Here is a 15637-nt window from a genome sequence, read left to right as displayed (position 1 = left end):
TCATCCTTCTTTACAAAGAGTAAAGCCCTAGCTCCCTTAATCTCTGATCATAATCCATACTCTCTAAACCAGGCAACATCCTGGTAAATCTCCTCTGTATCCTTTCCAATGCTCCCACATCCTTACTATAGTGAGGTGACCAGAACTGGACACAGTACTCCAAGTGTGGCCTAACTAGAGTTTTATAGAGCTGCATCATTACATCGCATCTCTTAAACTCTATCCCTCGACTTATGAAAGCTAACACCCCATAATCTTTCTTAACTACCCTATCAACCTGTGAGGTAACTTTCAGGGATCTGTGGACATGTACCCCCAGATCCCCCTAATCCTCCACACTTATAAGTATCCTGCCATTTACTTTGTACTCTGCCTTGGAGTTTGTCCTTCCAAAGTGCACCACCTCACACTTCTCCGGGTTGAACTCCATCTGCCACTTCTCAGCCCACTTCTGCATCCTATCAATGTCTCTCTGCAATCTTCGACTCTACAATCAATCCTCTACACTATCTACAACACCACCAACCTTTGTTTCATCTGCAAACTTGCCAACCCACCCTTCTACCCCTACATGCAGGCCGTTAATAAAAATCACAAAAAGTAGAGGTCCCAGAACAGATCCTTGTGGGACACCACTAGTTACAACCCTCCAATCTGAATGTACTCCCTCCACCACGACCCTCTGCTTTCTGCAGGCAAGCCAATTCTGAATCCACCTGGCCAAACTTCCCTGGATCCCATGCCTTCTGACTTTCTAAATAAGCCTACCGTGTGGAACCTTGTCACATGCCTTACTAAAATCCATGTAGATCACATCCACTGCTCTACCCTCATCTATATGCCTGGTCACCTCCTCAAAGAACTCTAACAGGCTTGTTAGGCACGATCTGCCCTTCACAAAGCCATGCTGACTGTCCCTGATCAGACCATGATTCTCTAAATGCCCATAGATCCCATCTCTAAGAATCTTTTCCAACAGCTTTCCCACCACAGACGTAAGGCTCACTGGCCTATAATTACCTGGACTATCCCACTACCTTTTTTGAACAAGGGAACAACATTCACCTCCCTCCAATCCTCCAGTACCATTCCCGTGGACAACGAGGACATAAAGATCCTAACCAAAGGTTCAGCAATCTCTTCCCTTGCCTCAAGGAGCAGCCTGGGAAATATTCCGTCAGGCCCTGGGGACTTATCCGTCCTAATGTATCTTAACAACTCCAACTCCTCCTCTCCCTTAATATCAACATGCTCCAGAACATCAACCTCACTCATATTGTTCTCACCTTGATCAAGTTCCCTCTCAGTGGTGAATACCAAAGAGAAAATTCATAAAATAACAGTGCTGCTTTCCCTTAAAGGAATATTCAAACTTTTATGTGTTGTATTTACCCTAATCATATTTGCCCTAGGCAAGCTTATTTATTGGAAAAGGTCTTCTCATCATTATTCCCCATGCATCATTGAGTTATGTTGCTGTTAGGTTGAATTCACAGTAATGGCTAACCCATTACAGGCCTAAGGAGAGAGGGTTACATATAAAAAAAAGAAAATTAAACTAAATAAGTAGTGCAAAAAGAGGAGAAAAAAACACCGAGGAAGTGTTCATGGTTTTAATGTCCATTCAGAAATCTGACGGCAGAGGGGAAGAAACTGTTCCTAAAACATTGCGAGTGTGTCTTCAGGCTCCTGTACCTCCTCCCTGATGGTCCCCTGGGCAACAGGCGGTACGACGAAGTTGGACCGAAGGACGTGTTTCAGTGCTGTCTGACTCCGTATAACATTTTTGTTTCTTTACAGTGTAGAAATGACACATCGGTTCCGGAAAAATCTAGTGAAAAGCAGCACGGAGAAGACCCTCACCATGCGAAAGCTCCAGCAGAGATTAAAAGAGCAGTATGTACAGTAATTTCCTCTCCAGACACAGATTCTCTGCTTATGTTCTTTCTTTTCCAATACTACTCTTTTTGAGCAACACACACAAAATGCTGCAGGATCTCAGCAGATCAGGCAGCATCCGTGGGGGGGAATAAACAATCAACGTTTCAGGCCAAGGCCCTTCATCAGCTGGAAAGGAAGGGGGCAGAAGCCAGAATAAAAAGGTAGAGGGGAGGGGGAGGTATACGAGCTGGGAGGTGATGGGTGAGACCAGGTGAGGGGGAAGGTGGGTGGGGGAGAGGGGATGAGGTGAGGAGTTGGGTGGTGATGGGTGAGACCAGGTGAGAGGGAAGGTGAGTGGGTAGGGGAGGAGGGATGAGATGAGGATCTGGGAGGTAATGGATGAGACCAGGTGAGGGGGAAGGTGGGTGGGGGAGGAGGAATGAGGTGAGGAACTGGGTGGTGATGGGTGAGACCAGGTGAGGGGGAAGGTGGGTGCGTAGGGGAGGAGGGATGAGGTGAGGATCTGGGAGGTAATGGATGAGACCAGGTGAGGGGGAAGGTGGGTGGGGGAGGAGGAATGAGGTGAGGAACTGGGTGGTGATGGGTGAGACCAGGAGAGGGGGAAGGTGGGTGCGTAGGGGAGGAGGGATGAGGTGAGGAACTGGGAGGTGATAGGTGAGACTGGGGGAGGGGAATGAGGGTGGATGTGGGAGGAGGAATGAGGTGAGGAACTGGGTGGTGATGGGTGAGACCAGGTGAGGGGGAAGGTGGGTGCGTAGGGGAGGAGGAATGAGGTGAGGAACTGGGTGGTGATGGGGGAGAGGGGATGGAGTAAGAAGGTGGAAGAGGTAAAGGGCTGAAGAAGAAGCTATCTGACAGGTAGGGAAAGTGACCCATGGAAGAAAGGGAAGCAGGAGGGGACCCAGAGGGAAATTATGGGCATATGAGGAGAAGAGAATGGCTGAGGGGGGAAACATGAATGGAGAATAGAGAAAGAGAGAAGAACGAGGGTGAGGGAGAAGAAATTGCCAAAGGTTAGAGGAATCGGCATTCATGCTGTTAACAGAGTAGGAGGTGCTGCTTGTCCAACTTGACAGTGACCTTATCCTGACCACGGAGACAACACATTGGATTAGGAAATTAAACTGAAATGGGTAGCCCCTGGGACAACCTGCTTTTTATTGCTCGATAAAATGGTCCCCATTTTGTTGGGTCTCAGTAACGTAGAGGAGACTGCACTGCGAGCACAAGGTTCAGTAGATGACCCTGACAGACTTTCACGTGAAGTGTTGCCTCTCCTGGAAAGACTTTTTGGGCCCGGAATGATGATGAGGGAGGAGATGTAGGGGCAGGTATAGCACTTGTCACACTTGCATTTCAGGCCAAAATCCGTCATTAGAATCAGGATGCAGAATGAAGTGTTCCAGTTACAGAGAAAGTGCAGGTAAACGGTAAGGTGCAAGATCATTATCAGCTAGATTGTGAGGGAAGGGCCTATCTTATACTAGGCACCATTGAATAGTCTTGTTCACAGCGGGCTGGAAGCTGTTGTTGAGCCTGGTGGGATGTGCTTTCAGGCATTTGTAACTTCTGTCTGATGGAAGAGGGGAGAAGAGAGAATGCCTGGGGTGTGTTGGGTATTTGATGACACTGGCTGTTTTACCGGGGCAGCAAGAAGGATGGGAGGCTCAGTAAATAATGTATCCAATGCATTTCAGTGTCAATGCCCCAAGTTGAGGACAAAATTTAATTTCTGACTGCTTGTAGAGCAGTTTGTCAACTCTTCATTAAAGACATCTGCAAAACTTTGTTTTTTTCCTTGATGGGGTCGGGGGAGGGAACTGACTGCAAACCTGGCTCATCCGGGCACAGTAGAAGTGATACGCTTGGGAGGAAGTTGGCAGAGATTCCTGTTCCACATCTTCTCCTGAGAGCCTGTGAGCAGGAACGGAAATCACTGGATTGGGTTAGCCTGTGATAACACCCAGGATGAGGCTGAAATGCCAGGGGGCGAGAGCATTGACCTGAGCACAGTCAAGATTTAAAAGACAAATTCTACGGGGATGTAGCGAAGGAAGTTGAGTAGTTTGACGTCGCTGTTGTCATGTCGCAGACACGGCATCTAGTCTACATCAGACTTCTTTCAATGTAATTGTTGAGGGGTGAATGCTGGCCAGGACCTTGCTCTTCATAGGACGTTATGCAGAATTAGGCCATTCGGCCCATCAAGTCTTTCACTATTCCATCATGGCTGATTTATTTTCCTGTCAACCCCATTCTCCTGCCTTCTCCCCATAACCTTGGATGCCCCGACTAATCAAGAACCTATCAACCTCCACTTAAAATACATGCAATGACTTGGCCTCCACAGCTGTCTGTGGCAATGAATTCCACAGATTCACCACCCTAAAGAAATTCTCGTCTCTGTCCTAAATGGATGTCCCTCTAACCTGAGGTGGTATTCTTTGGTTCTAGACTCCCCTAACTGGACACATCCTCTGCACGTCCACTCTGCCTGGGCTTTTCAGTATTTAGGTGCTGAGAGGTTGGATGTCCTGTATGCTGCCAAGTAGATGGGTACACCCCAAAACAGAGTCACATTCACATACTTCTTGAAATCTCAGAGTGGCACAGCAGTGCAGCCAATGACCTGGACAAAATTCAACCGCTATCCGGAAGGAGTTGTACGTTCTCTCTGTGACCACGTGGCTTTCCTCCCATGTTCCAAAGATGTGTGGGTTTGGGTTAGTGAGTTGTGGGCATGCGATGTTGGCATTGAAAGCATGGTGACACTTATGGGCTGCCCCCAGCACATCCTTGGACTTGGTCGTTGATGCAGTGCACTGTATGTTTTGATGTACAGCTGACAAATTAGGATAATCTTTAAAATCTCCTTAAACTGGATATAACTCAATCTGCTTTATTTGTAGGTTCCAGACTGCAATGGGTGGGACACCATCCTGGGCAGAGAGGAAGGTTAAAAACAAAAGAAAGGACAAGGAAGACTCAGCCGAAGGTAATTTATTGTCGGGTGGAAACAGATTGGTCTCTTTCCTATCTCTGTGCAGCCAAGAAAACCAACAAAACTTTATCTACAATATTACTAAAGCTCTCACTGAGCTGCTGGCTCGAATTGAACTGAAATGTTTCCAGAGTGAGTGCTGTGTGAGTTATGTGCTGGAGTAGAATTATGGAGCTTCAAAAGTTTGTATTCAGTAAGACATACAACCAAAATTAAAACACGTGCTAGAACCCAGTCCGAGTGTGCGGAGGTAAATCTGCCTAGATTAGGCATTCCTCATAAACAGAGTGAACATGCAAGAAGGGGACTAGTGAGGGAGGTCAGCTCAACAACTCTGGAGGAGTTACGAGCTTCAGTGGCTGAGATGGGAGAGGCTGTGTATACAAATACTGTTGTCCAGCTGCTTCACTGGTCACAGCTTTATGGGAGAGTGGCAAAGAGAAAGCCACTGTTGTGGGGGGGGGGGGGGGGTAACTGACATGAAATCTGGGCTGGAATTTGCCAGAAGGCTTATGAGATACTCTGAAGTCAGCTGAAAGAAGGTTCTATGGTCTGATGAAACCAAAATTGAGCTTTCATCATCAAAAACATAACATGTGAAACGTGGTGGTGGCCGCATCACGCTGTGGGGACGCTTCACTGCAGCAGGCTCTGGAAGGCTTGTGAAGAGAGAGGGTAAAATGAATGCAGCAAAATACAGAGAAATCCTGGAGGAAAATCTGATGCAGTCTGCAAGAGAACTGAGACTTGGAAGAAGATTTGAAACCTTCCATCCCTTTGAGCCATGCAGTTACCCCCCCCCCCCCCCACCCCCCCGGTTAATCCTAGCCTAATCACGGGACAATTCACAATTATCAATTAACCTACCAACTAGTAGATCTTTGGACAGTGGGAGGAAACCGGACGGAGCACCTGGAGGAAATCCATACAGATCACGGGGAGAATGTACAAACTCCTTCAGGGCAGCGGCGGGAAATGAACCCAGGTTGCTGGAACTGGTGCTAACCAGTACGATACCATGCCACCAGCGTGCTTCAGGTTGGAGTTTGGTGGTTCATTCTGTGGCTTTAGATCCAGAAGGTCAAATTGCTGGGAGAGAATCACAGGTTGGAATCTAATGGAGGTTTTTTGTCTTGGATTTTGAATGCTAGTGAAGCTTTTGGTGTATTGGCCTTCATAAATCAGAACAATCAGAGTTGTGATGTTATGCTGACGTGTAAAATATTGGTGAGGCCTAAGTTGGAGTATTGTGTGCACCTACTAACAGGAAGATTGAAAGGGAGCAGGGAAACGTTACAAGGATGTTGCCAGGACTTGAGGACCTGAGTTACAGGGAAAGATTGAATAGGTTAGGGCTTTATTCCCTAGAGCACAGGAGAATGAGGGGAGATTTGATACAGGGTATACAAAATTACAAGGGGTAAAGTTAGGGCAAATGCAAGCCAGCTCTTTCCACTGAGGTGGGTGAGACTAGAGCTGGAAGTCATGGTTAAGAGTGAAGTATTTAAGGAGAACCTGAGGGAGATCATCTTTACTCAGAGAGTGGTGAGACTGGAACAAGTGGAAGTGGTGGATGCAGAGTCAATTTCAATGTTTCGAGAGAGATTTGTGTGAGTATGTGGATGGGAGCAGTGTGGGACCAGGCATAATAACAGATCTGTGACTAGATGGGCTGAAGGGCCCTATGATTCCAAGTTTGATGGAAGTATTGGTGTGAAGATATCTTAAAGTGGTGTTTAAGTGAATAGCCCTGTATGTTTTGTGATATACCCACTGAATTATACATTTTTATCCTTTAGAAAGCGATGATGATGATGATGACTTGCTACGAAAAACTGGCAACTTTGTATCTGCCTCCTCTGTTCTTCCTAAGGGTATATTACAGGTGAGACTGACGGGCCTGTGGAACAGATCTGTCTGTGTCTGAGGAGGAGTGATGGGATTTTTGCATCTGAGTGGTCAGCGTGGTTCTCTCACCTCCTTACAGCCTCTGAACTACCGGCGTTTAGGCCGTAAGACATCGAAGCAGATTTCGGTCACTTGACTCGTCAAGCTGGCTCCGCCATTCCTTAAGAGGAGTGTTTCAGGGCTCTGGGCCTATACTAGCTGGAGTTTAGAAGAATGGGGGAGGGGGGGGGGAATCTCATTGAAATATATTGAAAGGCCTAGATAGAGTGGACATGGAGAAGATATTTTCTATACTGGGAGAGTCTAGGACCAGAGGGCACAGTCTCAGAATACAAGGACATTAGAGTCATAGAAAAGTACAGAATGGAAACAGGCCCTTTGGCCCATTTAGTCCATGCCCAATCATTTGAACCCTACTTCCATCGACCTCCACTGGAACCAGACCCCTCCATACCCTTACCATTCACAAACCTATCCAAACTTCTCTTGAACATTGAAATTGAGCTTGCGTGCACCACTTCCGCTGGCAGCTCATTCCACATTCTCATTCTTCACCCTTTGAGTGAAGAAGTTTCCCCTCCTGTTCCTCTTAAACTTTTAACCTATCATCCTTAACCCATGACCTTGAGTTGTCATCCCACCCAACTTTAGTGGGAAAAGCCTGCTTGTATTTACCCTATCTATGCCTCTTATAATTTTGTATACCTCTGGCAAATCTCCCCTCGATTTTCTACAATCCAAGAAATCAATTCCTAACCTATTTGATCTTATAAACTCAGATCCTCTGGTATGGGCAACATCCTTGTAAATTTTCTCTGTATTCTTTCAATCTTATTTGCATCTTTCCTGTAGGTAGGTGACCTAAACTGCACACAATACTCCAAATTAATCCTCACCAACATCTTGAATGTAACATCGCAACTCCTATACTCAGTACTGATCTATGAAGGCCAATGTGTCAAAAACTTTCTTTATAACCCTGTTTATCTATGATTCCACTTTCAATAAATTATGGACCTGTATTCCCAGGTCCCTTTGTTCTGCTACACTCCTCGGTACCCTACCGTTCACTGTGTGAGACTTGGTTTGGCTTACCCAAGTGCAACACTTCACACTTGTCTGCATTAAATTCCATCTGCCGTTTTTCAGCCCATTTTTTCAGCTGCTGCAGATCCCTCTTCAAGCCATGATAGCCTGCCTTGCTGTTCACTGCACCACCAATCTTGGTGTCATCTGCAAATTTGCCGATCCAGTTAACCATATTATCATCTGTATCGTTGATACAGATGACAAACAACAGACTCAGCACCATTCCCTGTGGCACTCCACTAGTCTCTGGCCTCCAGTCAGCGAGGCAACCATCCACTACCTCTCTGCCTTCTCCCACAAAACCAATGTCTAATCCAATTTACTACCCCATCTTGAATGTCGAGCGACTGAACCTTCTTGACCAGCCACCCATGCAGGACCTTGTCAAATGCCTTACCAAAGTCCATGTAGATGACATCCATAGCCTTGCTTTCATCCACTTTATATTTTCCTCGAATAACTCTATAAGATTGGTTAGACACACAAGCCATTCTGACTATCCCTAATCAGTCCATGTCTATCGAAATACCTATATTTCCGGTCCCTTAGAATACCTTCCAATAACTTCCCCACTATTGATGTCAGACTCACCAGCCTATTTCTCGGCTTATTCTTAGAGCCTTTAAAGCTGGAGATGAGGAGGGATTTCTTTTGCCAGAGGGTGAATATATGGAATTTACTGGCTGCAGAGGCCGTTATTGGATATACTTAATGCGGAAATTGATAGGTTCTTAATTAGTAAGGGTATCAAAGATTATGGAGGGAAGATAGGAGAATGGGGTTGAGAAGGACAATAAAGGATAATCTGAGGAGGAATTTCGTTAGCCAGAGAGTGGTGAATCTGTAGAATTCTTTGCTATAGGCAGCTGTGGAGGCCAAGTCTTTATATTTAAGGCAAAGACTGATGGATTATTGATCAGTTAGGTCACGAAGGGATACGGTGAGAAAGCAGGAGACTGGGGCTGAGAGGGAAATTGGATCAGCCATGATGAAATGGCAGAGCAGACTCGATGGGTCAATTGGCCACATTCTGCTCCTATGTCTCATAGCCTTGTAAGAATAATAATAAGTAATATTGAGAACATGAATTGTTGAGACCTTGATTTTGAGTCTGTTGTGAGTGAAGTTATCTGTTTCAGGGGCCTGATGGTTGAATGCGAATAACCATTCCTGAACCTGATGGGGTGAGACCTAAGGCTCCTGCATCCTCTTTCTGATGGCAGGGGTGAAAAGAGAGCATGGCCTGGAATGTGGGGGGTCCTGTCTGATTTACTGAGTTCCTTCAGCATTTTGTATGTGCTTCTCAAAATTTCCAGCATCCGCAGAATCTCTTGTTGAACCGAAGAGCCTTTCAGACAGCACGCTACTGATTGTACCTTGCCACTTTCTTTTTTTAGAAAGATGCTGTGCAACTGGGTAGGTATCTGGAGGGTATTATCACCTTTTCTTTCTCCCTGAAGGAGGAAGCATCCCGAGGTGTGAGGGCCACTCCCTGGCTTCATCTGCATTGTACGTGCGTGAGAGCAGCCTTACCTGACAGTCTCGTGGGCTTCTACTCGTTCTCTTGGTGGTGAAGAACTTTGTCTGGGCTTGTTCACTTTCTGTGATGATGTTGCTGCCTTCAGTTAATTAAGTGTCTTGCCCTTGCTTTAACTTTTGCAAATTCCATGTAGCAATACTCCCTCATTGTGGCTGTTGAGATTCCACGTATCGGGGGTGGGAGGGGGAGCCTAATGCTCAGGATCTGGGGCATGCATACTTCCTGTTTATTCAAACGTGGTCATTCTGAAGATGTAGAGTCGGAAATTTTTTTTGCAGCTTGATTGAGGTACGTGAATCTGTACTGAAAGATCACATTTGCAGTTGTTAAACAAAGGAGATTCTGCAGGTGCTGGGAATCCAGAGAAACACACACAAAATGCTGGAGGAACTGAGCAAGTCAGGCAGCATCTACGGAAAGGAGCAAACAGTCACCATTTCGAGCTGAGGCCCTTGGTCAGGACTTCATCTGTACTGATAAAGGGTCTCAGACCAAAATATCAATTGTCTGTTTATTCCCATATATGCTGCCCAAACTTCTGAGTTCCTCCAGCAGTTTGGATATCCTGATGTAGGCAAGTTCCTTAATTAACAATTGTTTATATCAAAAAAAATTGGCTTGTTTGAAGGAAGTTGTTGCTCTGTTCTGATGGTTTGATTATTTCTCCAAAGATAAAGAAATGCACAGATGCCAACCACGCCAGACCGTCCACCTGCAACTTAACAACAACACAGTTCCATCCTTTGGCTCAAGTAATACTCACTGCCGGGAATGACCAGGCCATCTCGCTTTTTCAGGTGTGTTTCTGAGTCTTATCCGTGCATTAAGTATCAAATCCACACATTTTATTCAAGCTCTTTGCTTTATATGATGTATTATTGTTGCCTTTCATAGTACCAGGATCGTAAGGAAAGCTTTTGGCATATTGGTCTTCATAAATCAAGTATTGAGCACAGCAGATGGGATGTTACTTTGAAGTTGTATAAGATGTCGGTGAGGCCTAATTTGGTGTATTGTGTGCAGTTTTGGTCATGGACCTGCAGGAAAGGTGTAAATAAGGTTGAAAGAGTACAGAGAAATTTACAAGGCTGTTTCCGGGACTGGAGGAGCTGAGTTATAAGGGAAGATTGAATAGGTTAGGACTTTATTTCTTCGAATGTAGAAGATTGAGGGGACATATGATAAAGGTGTACAAAATTATGAGGGGCATAGGTAGGGTAATTGCAGGCTTTTTCCACTGAGGTTGGGTGGGACTACAACCAGAGGTCATGGGTTAAGGGTGCAAGGTGAGAAGTTAAGGGGAATATGAGGGGAAACATCTTCACTCAGAGGATTGTGGGAGTGTGGAACGAGCTGCCAGCACAATGGTGCATGTGAGCTCGATTTCAACATTTAAGAGATGTTTGGATAGGTATGTGGATGGCAGAGGTATGGAGGATATGGTCCTTCAGTACGTAGTTTAAATGGTTTGGCCCCGTTTACTGTGAGCTACACACAAATTTTGTTGCCTATGCGTGTGTATGACAGTAAATTAATCTGCACCTTTGTCTCTGTGAATGTGGATAAATCAGCGAGGGGGATTGACCTGCCTCTCTATATCAAGGATTTGGAATCGTAGAGCACTGCTGCACAGAAACAGGCCCTTCAGCCCATTTAGTCCATGCTGAACTATTAATCTGCGTAGACCCATCAACCTAGGCCTGGACTATAGCCCTTCCTGACCCCCTCCTGTCCATGCCAGCTTCTTCTGACAACTCGTTCCACACTCACACAAGTGGAGCATCACTGTTGGGATAGTTCTTACAAAAGAGCTAATAAAGGGTCTAGACGTGGTTCATAAGAATGATCCTGAGATATGTCTGATCTCATTGCCAAGTGGTTTCTAACAGGCACCCTATCAGTCACTGATGATCTGCTAGAATCCAGTTTAAAAGGGCAACTCCCCAGAGTCAATAGAAATGAGACACGATGCTTAACCAGTTTGTCAGGTGTTGAAACATTGATTAAATTCCAGAAGAAGCACGTTTTAATCGACTTCCACCTTTGAGAGAAAATTTGCATTTATATAGCACAGCCTCCCAGTGAAGTAGCTTGTCAAGTGTAGTCAGGATAAAGAGTCGACTTTATACATTTATGTGCATTAGGAATCTGCTGTGGTAACACCGTTCAACAGTAATAAAGAATAGAGTGTTGTATAAAATATAAACTTGGAAGTAAAAGCACGGATACAGAATTTGTACATTAAGGGTCGTGTTTGGCGCAGTGGCCTTCATAAATCTCAGTACTGAATACAGGGGTTGTGCTGTTACTTTGAAATCGTATCAGATGAGGTCTAATTTGTGTGCCGTTCTGGTCACCTCCCTACAGGAAAGATGTAAATAAGACTAAAAGAGTGCAGAGAAAACGTTACAAGGATGTTGTCAGGACTTGAGGACCTGAGTAAAGGGTTGAATAGGCTAGGACTTTATTCCCTAGAGCGTAAGAGAATGAGGGAGATTTGACAGAGGTGTACAGAATCATGGGTGTATAGATAGGGTAAATAAAAGCAAGCTTTTCCCACTGAGATTGAGTGAGAGGAGGGTTAAGGATGAAAGGGAACCTGAGGTGGAACTTATTTACCCATAGGGTAGTGAGAATGTGAAATGAGCTCCCAGTGGAAGGGGTGGATCTGAGTTTGATTGCAATATTTAAGAGAACTTTGGATAGGTACTCGGATGGGAGGGATATGGTTTGGGTGCAGTTCGATGGGACTAGCTAGGCAGAATAATAGTTTGGCAAAGACTAGTTGGGCTGAAGGGCTTGTTAGTAGTAAAATGTGTCGACACTCAGCTAGCTGTGTTGTTGCTCATCAGGTCGATGGAAAGACAAACCCCAAAATTCAGAGTGTCTGCTTGCAGAGGTTTCCCGTGTTCAAAGCTCGGTTCAGTGCAGATGGTGAACAGGTCATCGCTACGACCAAACACGGCAAGATGTTCTATAAGTACGACATGATGGCTGGGGCAGTCATCCCACTCAATGTCCGAGGTGAGAGTTTCCACTATTGTTTCCAGACCCTGAGAGTGTCAGTGAGAGAGTCTGGATCCCCTGTGGAGAGCACTTTCTATTCTGAGCTTCACAGTAATTTATCAAATCCTGACCTAGAGCTTGGGTTTATCTGTCAAATGAACATCGAGGTATACAGCGAACTGTGTGGGAATTCGGATCGGGAAGGATTGTGCTGGGCAGCTTGCAGGTGTTGCCGAGCTCCCGGTGCCAACTTACTAACCCGTATTTCTCTGGAAAATGGGAGGAAAGTGGACAACGCTTGTGGTCATGGAGAGAACAGATAAATTGCATACAGGCAGCAGCGGCAATGAACCTGGGTTGTTGGTGCTATAATATAGGTACCCTAACAGGTGTGCTAAGGTGTTGCCTTTGCTGACCGCTACACTGTTGTGCCTTGTCCACCCCTGCATCCTCTTCACAGCCCATACTACAAATTAACCTGGTAACACGAGGAATCCAGGGTCGATTACATAATTTCCTCATCCAAACCATTGATGTAAGTGATGTCTAGCCCCAGTGCTGACCCGCAGATGGACGATCATGATCTTTCTACTCAAGTAACTATTCTCTGTGTCCTCGAGCATAAGACATTGGAGCAGGATTAGGTAATTCAGCCCATCAAGCCTGCACTGCCATTCCATCATAACTGATTTATTATCCCTCTTAACCCCATTCTCCTTGTCTTCTCCCTGTAACCTTTGATACTTTTTCTCATCATGACCCCATCAATCTCCACTTTAAATATACTCAATGGCTTGGCTTACACAGCTGCTCTGGCAATGAATTCCTCTCTCATTCCTCCCTCATATATTAATATATTCTCATCAGGGCCTGGCCTGCTAGAAAACCAGAAATTTCTGGACATATGCGAGTGATATTAAGCCTGATTCTGAGGCATCAGCCTTTAAAGCTGTTCTCGATGGTGGAGAGGCTAGTGCCCCTGATGGAGCTGGCAGAGTCTACAAACCTTTTCTGACCCTGTGCAGTGGTGCCTCAGAATGCTGTCTACGGTTACCTGTAGAAATTTGCTGGTGGTCTGTTGTTTGCTGTTCGCTGTCAGTCAAGCTGCGCTGTTGCTACAATATACTCTGGGTGTCGTATTGTAATTGCGTGCTGGGGCAGGTCACCAGGTCTGTTTTTTTGTGTATCACATGTTGTTTCTGAAGCTGGTATTTGCATCTGTAGGTATGCAGGATTGGCAAGCCAGAAGGTTTGAAGTCTCACCAGATGGCCAGTTTCTGCTGTTCCTCGGCTCCTCTGGCTATCTGCACCTTCTCTCCTCAAAGGTAAGTGAGCGTGGATTGGGTGTGGTACTCTGTGGCTCTCTATAAGCTGGGAGGTGCTCTGGTGATATTATTTTAATCACTGACTTCAATCCACTCTATTCATCACTGGGTAAGTGTGTTGTTTTTAACACATTCCCTTAATCTTTGTAAAATCAGGATCAGGTTGATCATCACTGTCCAGTTAGTATGCCTGCTCATTAGTGCAAATGTCTAATCAACCAATCATGTCACAGAAGCTCAGTGTATAAAAGCATGCAGGCATGGTCAAGACATTCAGTTGTTGTTCAGACCAAACATCAGAATGGGGCAGGAATCGGATCTAAGTGACTTTGACCACGGAATGACTGCTGATCTCCTGGGATTTTCACGTACAACAGACTCTGAAGTTTACAGAGAATGGTGTGAAAAACAAAAAAAAAATCCAGTGAGTGGCAGTTCTGAGGGTGAAAACACCTCGTTAATGAGAGAGGTCAGAGGAGAATGGCCCGACTGGTTCAAGCTGACAGGAAGGTGACAGTAACTCAAATAACCACACATTACAACAGTGGTGTGCAAAGAGCATCGCTGAACGCACATGTCAGACCTTGAATTGGATGGGCTGCAGCAGCAGTAAACCACACTGGGTTCCACTCCTCTATGTAATCAAGTGAGCACTGAGTGTGTGTTGTGAAGCGTATTGCTTTCCACTAGCAGTACAGTGTAATACATAAAACTGCTCTAAGTTAGAATAAGTAGTGTAAAACTAGAGGAGCTCGAAAATGGATCCTGAAGCCAACTGGAGTCCTGACGAAAGGTCTGGGACTGAAACGTCGACAGCGCTTCTCCCTATAGATGTTGCCTGGCCTGCTGTGTTCCATCAGCATTTTGTGTCTTGCTAAAACTAGAGAGGTAGGTTCATGGACTGTTGAGAAATCCATGGTAGAGGGGAAGACACTGTTGCTCAAGCATTGAGTGTTGTCCTCGTTCAGTGTGGAAATTCAGTCAAAGTGCCAAGGTTGGTGCAGATGTTAGGGTGTGATCAATAAATGTACAAGAACGGTGGTGCGCTGGTTTACACTGTGTGAACGGGTGTACTAACATTGAAGCCCTTCGCTGGTCAACACTGAACGGGTGTACTGACATTGAAGCCCTCCGCTGGTCTACACTGTGAACGGGTGTACTGACATTGAAGCCCTCCGCTGGTCTACACTGTGAACGGGTGTACTGACATTGAAGCCCTCCGCTGGTCTACACTGTGAACGGGTGTACTGACATTGAAGCCCTCAGCTGGTCTACACTGTGAATGGGTGTACTGACATTGAAGCCCTCCGCTGGTCTACACTGTGAACGGGTGTACTGACATTGAAGCCCTCCACTGGTCAACACTGTGTGAATGGGTGTACTGACATTGAAGCCCTCCGCTGGTCTACACTGTGAACAGGTGTACTGACATTGAAGCCCTCCGCTGGTCTACACTGTGAACGGATGTACTGACATTGAAGCCCTCCGCTGGTCTACACTGTGAACGGGTGTACTGACATTGAAGCCCTCCGCTGGTCTACACTGTGAATGGGTGTACTGACATTGAAGCCCTCTGCTGGTCTACACTGTGAACGGGTGTACTGACATTGAAGCCCTCCGCTGGTCTACACTGTGAACGGGTGTACTGACATTGAAGCCCTCCGCTGGTCTACACTGTGAAAGGGTGTACTGACATTGAAGCCCTCCGCTGGTCTACACTGTGAACGGGTGTACTGACATTGAAGCCCTCCGCTGGTCTACACTGTGTGAACGGGTGTACTGACATTGAAGCCCTCCGCTGGTTACACTGTGAACGGGTGTACTGACATTGAAGCCCTCCGCTGGTCTACACTGTGAACGGGTGTA

At 45.9% G+C, this 15637-nt stretch overlaps 1 protein-coding gene across 1 annotated transcript in view; it reads left to right on the top strand.

Annotated features, from left to right (window-relative positions):
* LOC132386017 (U3 small nucleolar RNA-associated protein 18 homolog) overlaps positions 1 to 13816 on the top strand; it is a 43473-nt gene extending 29657 nt beyond the window's left edge. The window contains exons 4-9 of the mRNA XM_059958285.1: positions 1801 to 1896; positions 4812 to 4897; positions 6703 to 6788; positions 10112 to 10237; positions 12293 to 12464; positions 13671 to 13816. Of these exons, the coding sequence (XP_059814268.1) occupies positions 1801 to 1896; positions 4812 to 4897; positions 6703 to 6788; positions 10112 to 10237; positions 12293 to 12464; positions 13671 to 13816 (712 nt within the window). The remainder of the gene's footprint in view (positions 1 to 1800; positions 1897 to 4811; positions 4898 to 6702; positions 6789 to 10111; positions 10238 to 12292; positions 12465 to 13670) is intronic.
* The last annotated feature ends 1821 nt before the right edge of the window (positions 13817 to 15637 follow it).

The sequence above is a fragment of the Hypanus sabinus genome (assembly GCF_030144855.1).
Source record: "Hypanus sabinus isolate sHypSab1 chromosome Y unlocalized genomic scaffold, sHypSab1.hap1 SUPER_Y_unloc_13, whole genome shotgun sequence".
NCBI classification, from domain to species: Eukaryota; Metazoa; Chordata; class Chondrichthyes; order Myliobatiformes; family Dasyatidae; genus Hypanus; species Hypanus sabinus.
Note: the sequence above shows the minus strand (reverse complement) of the source record. Positions and strands in the feature narration are given on the sequence as shown.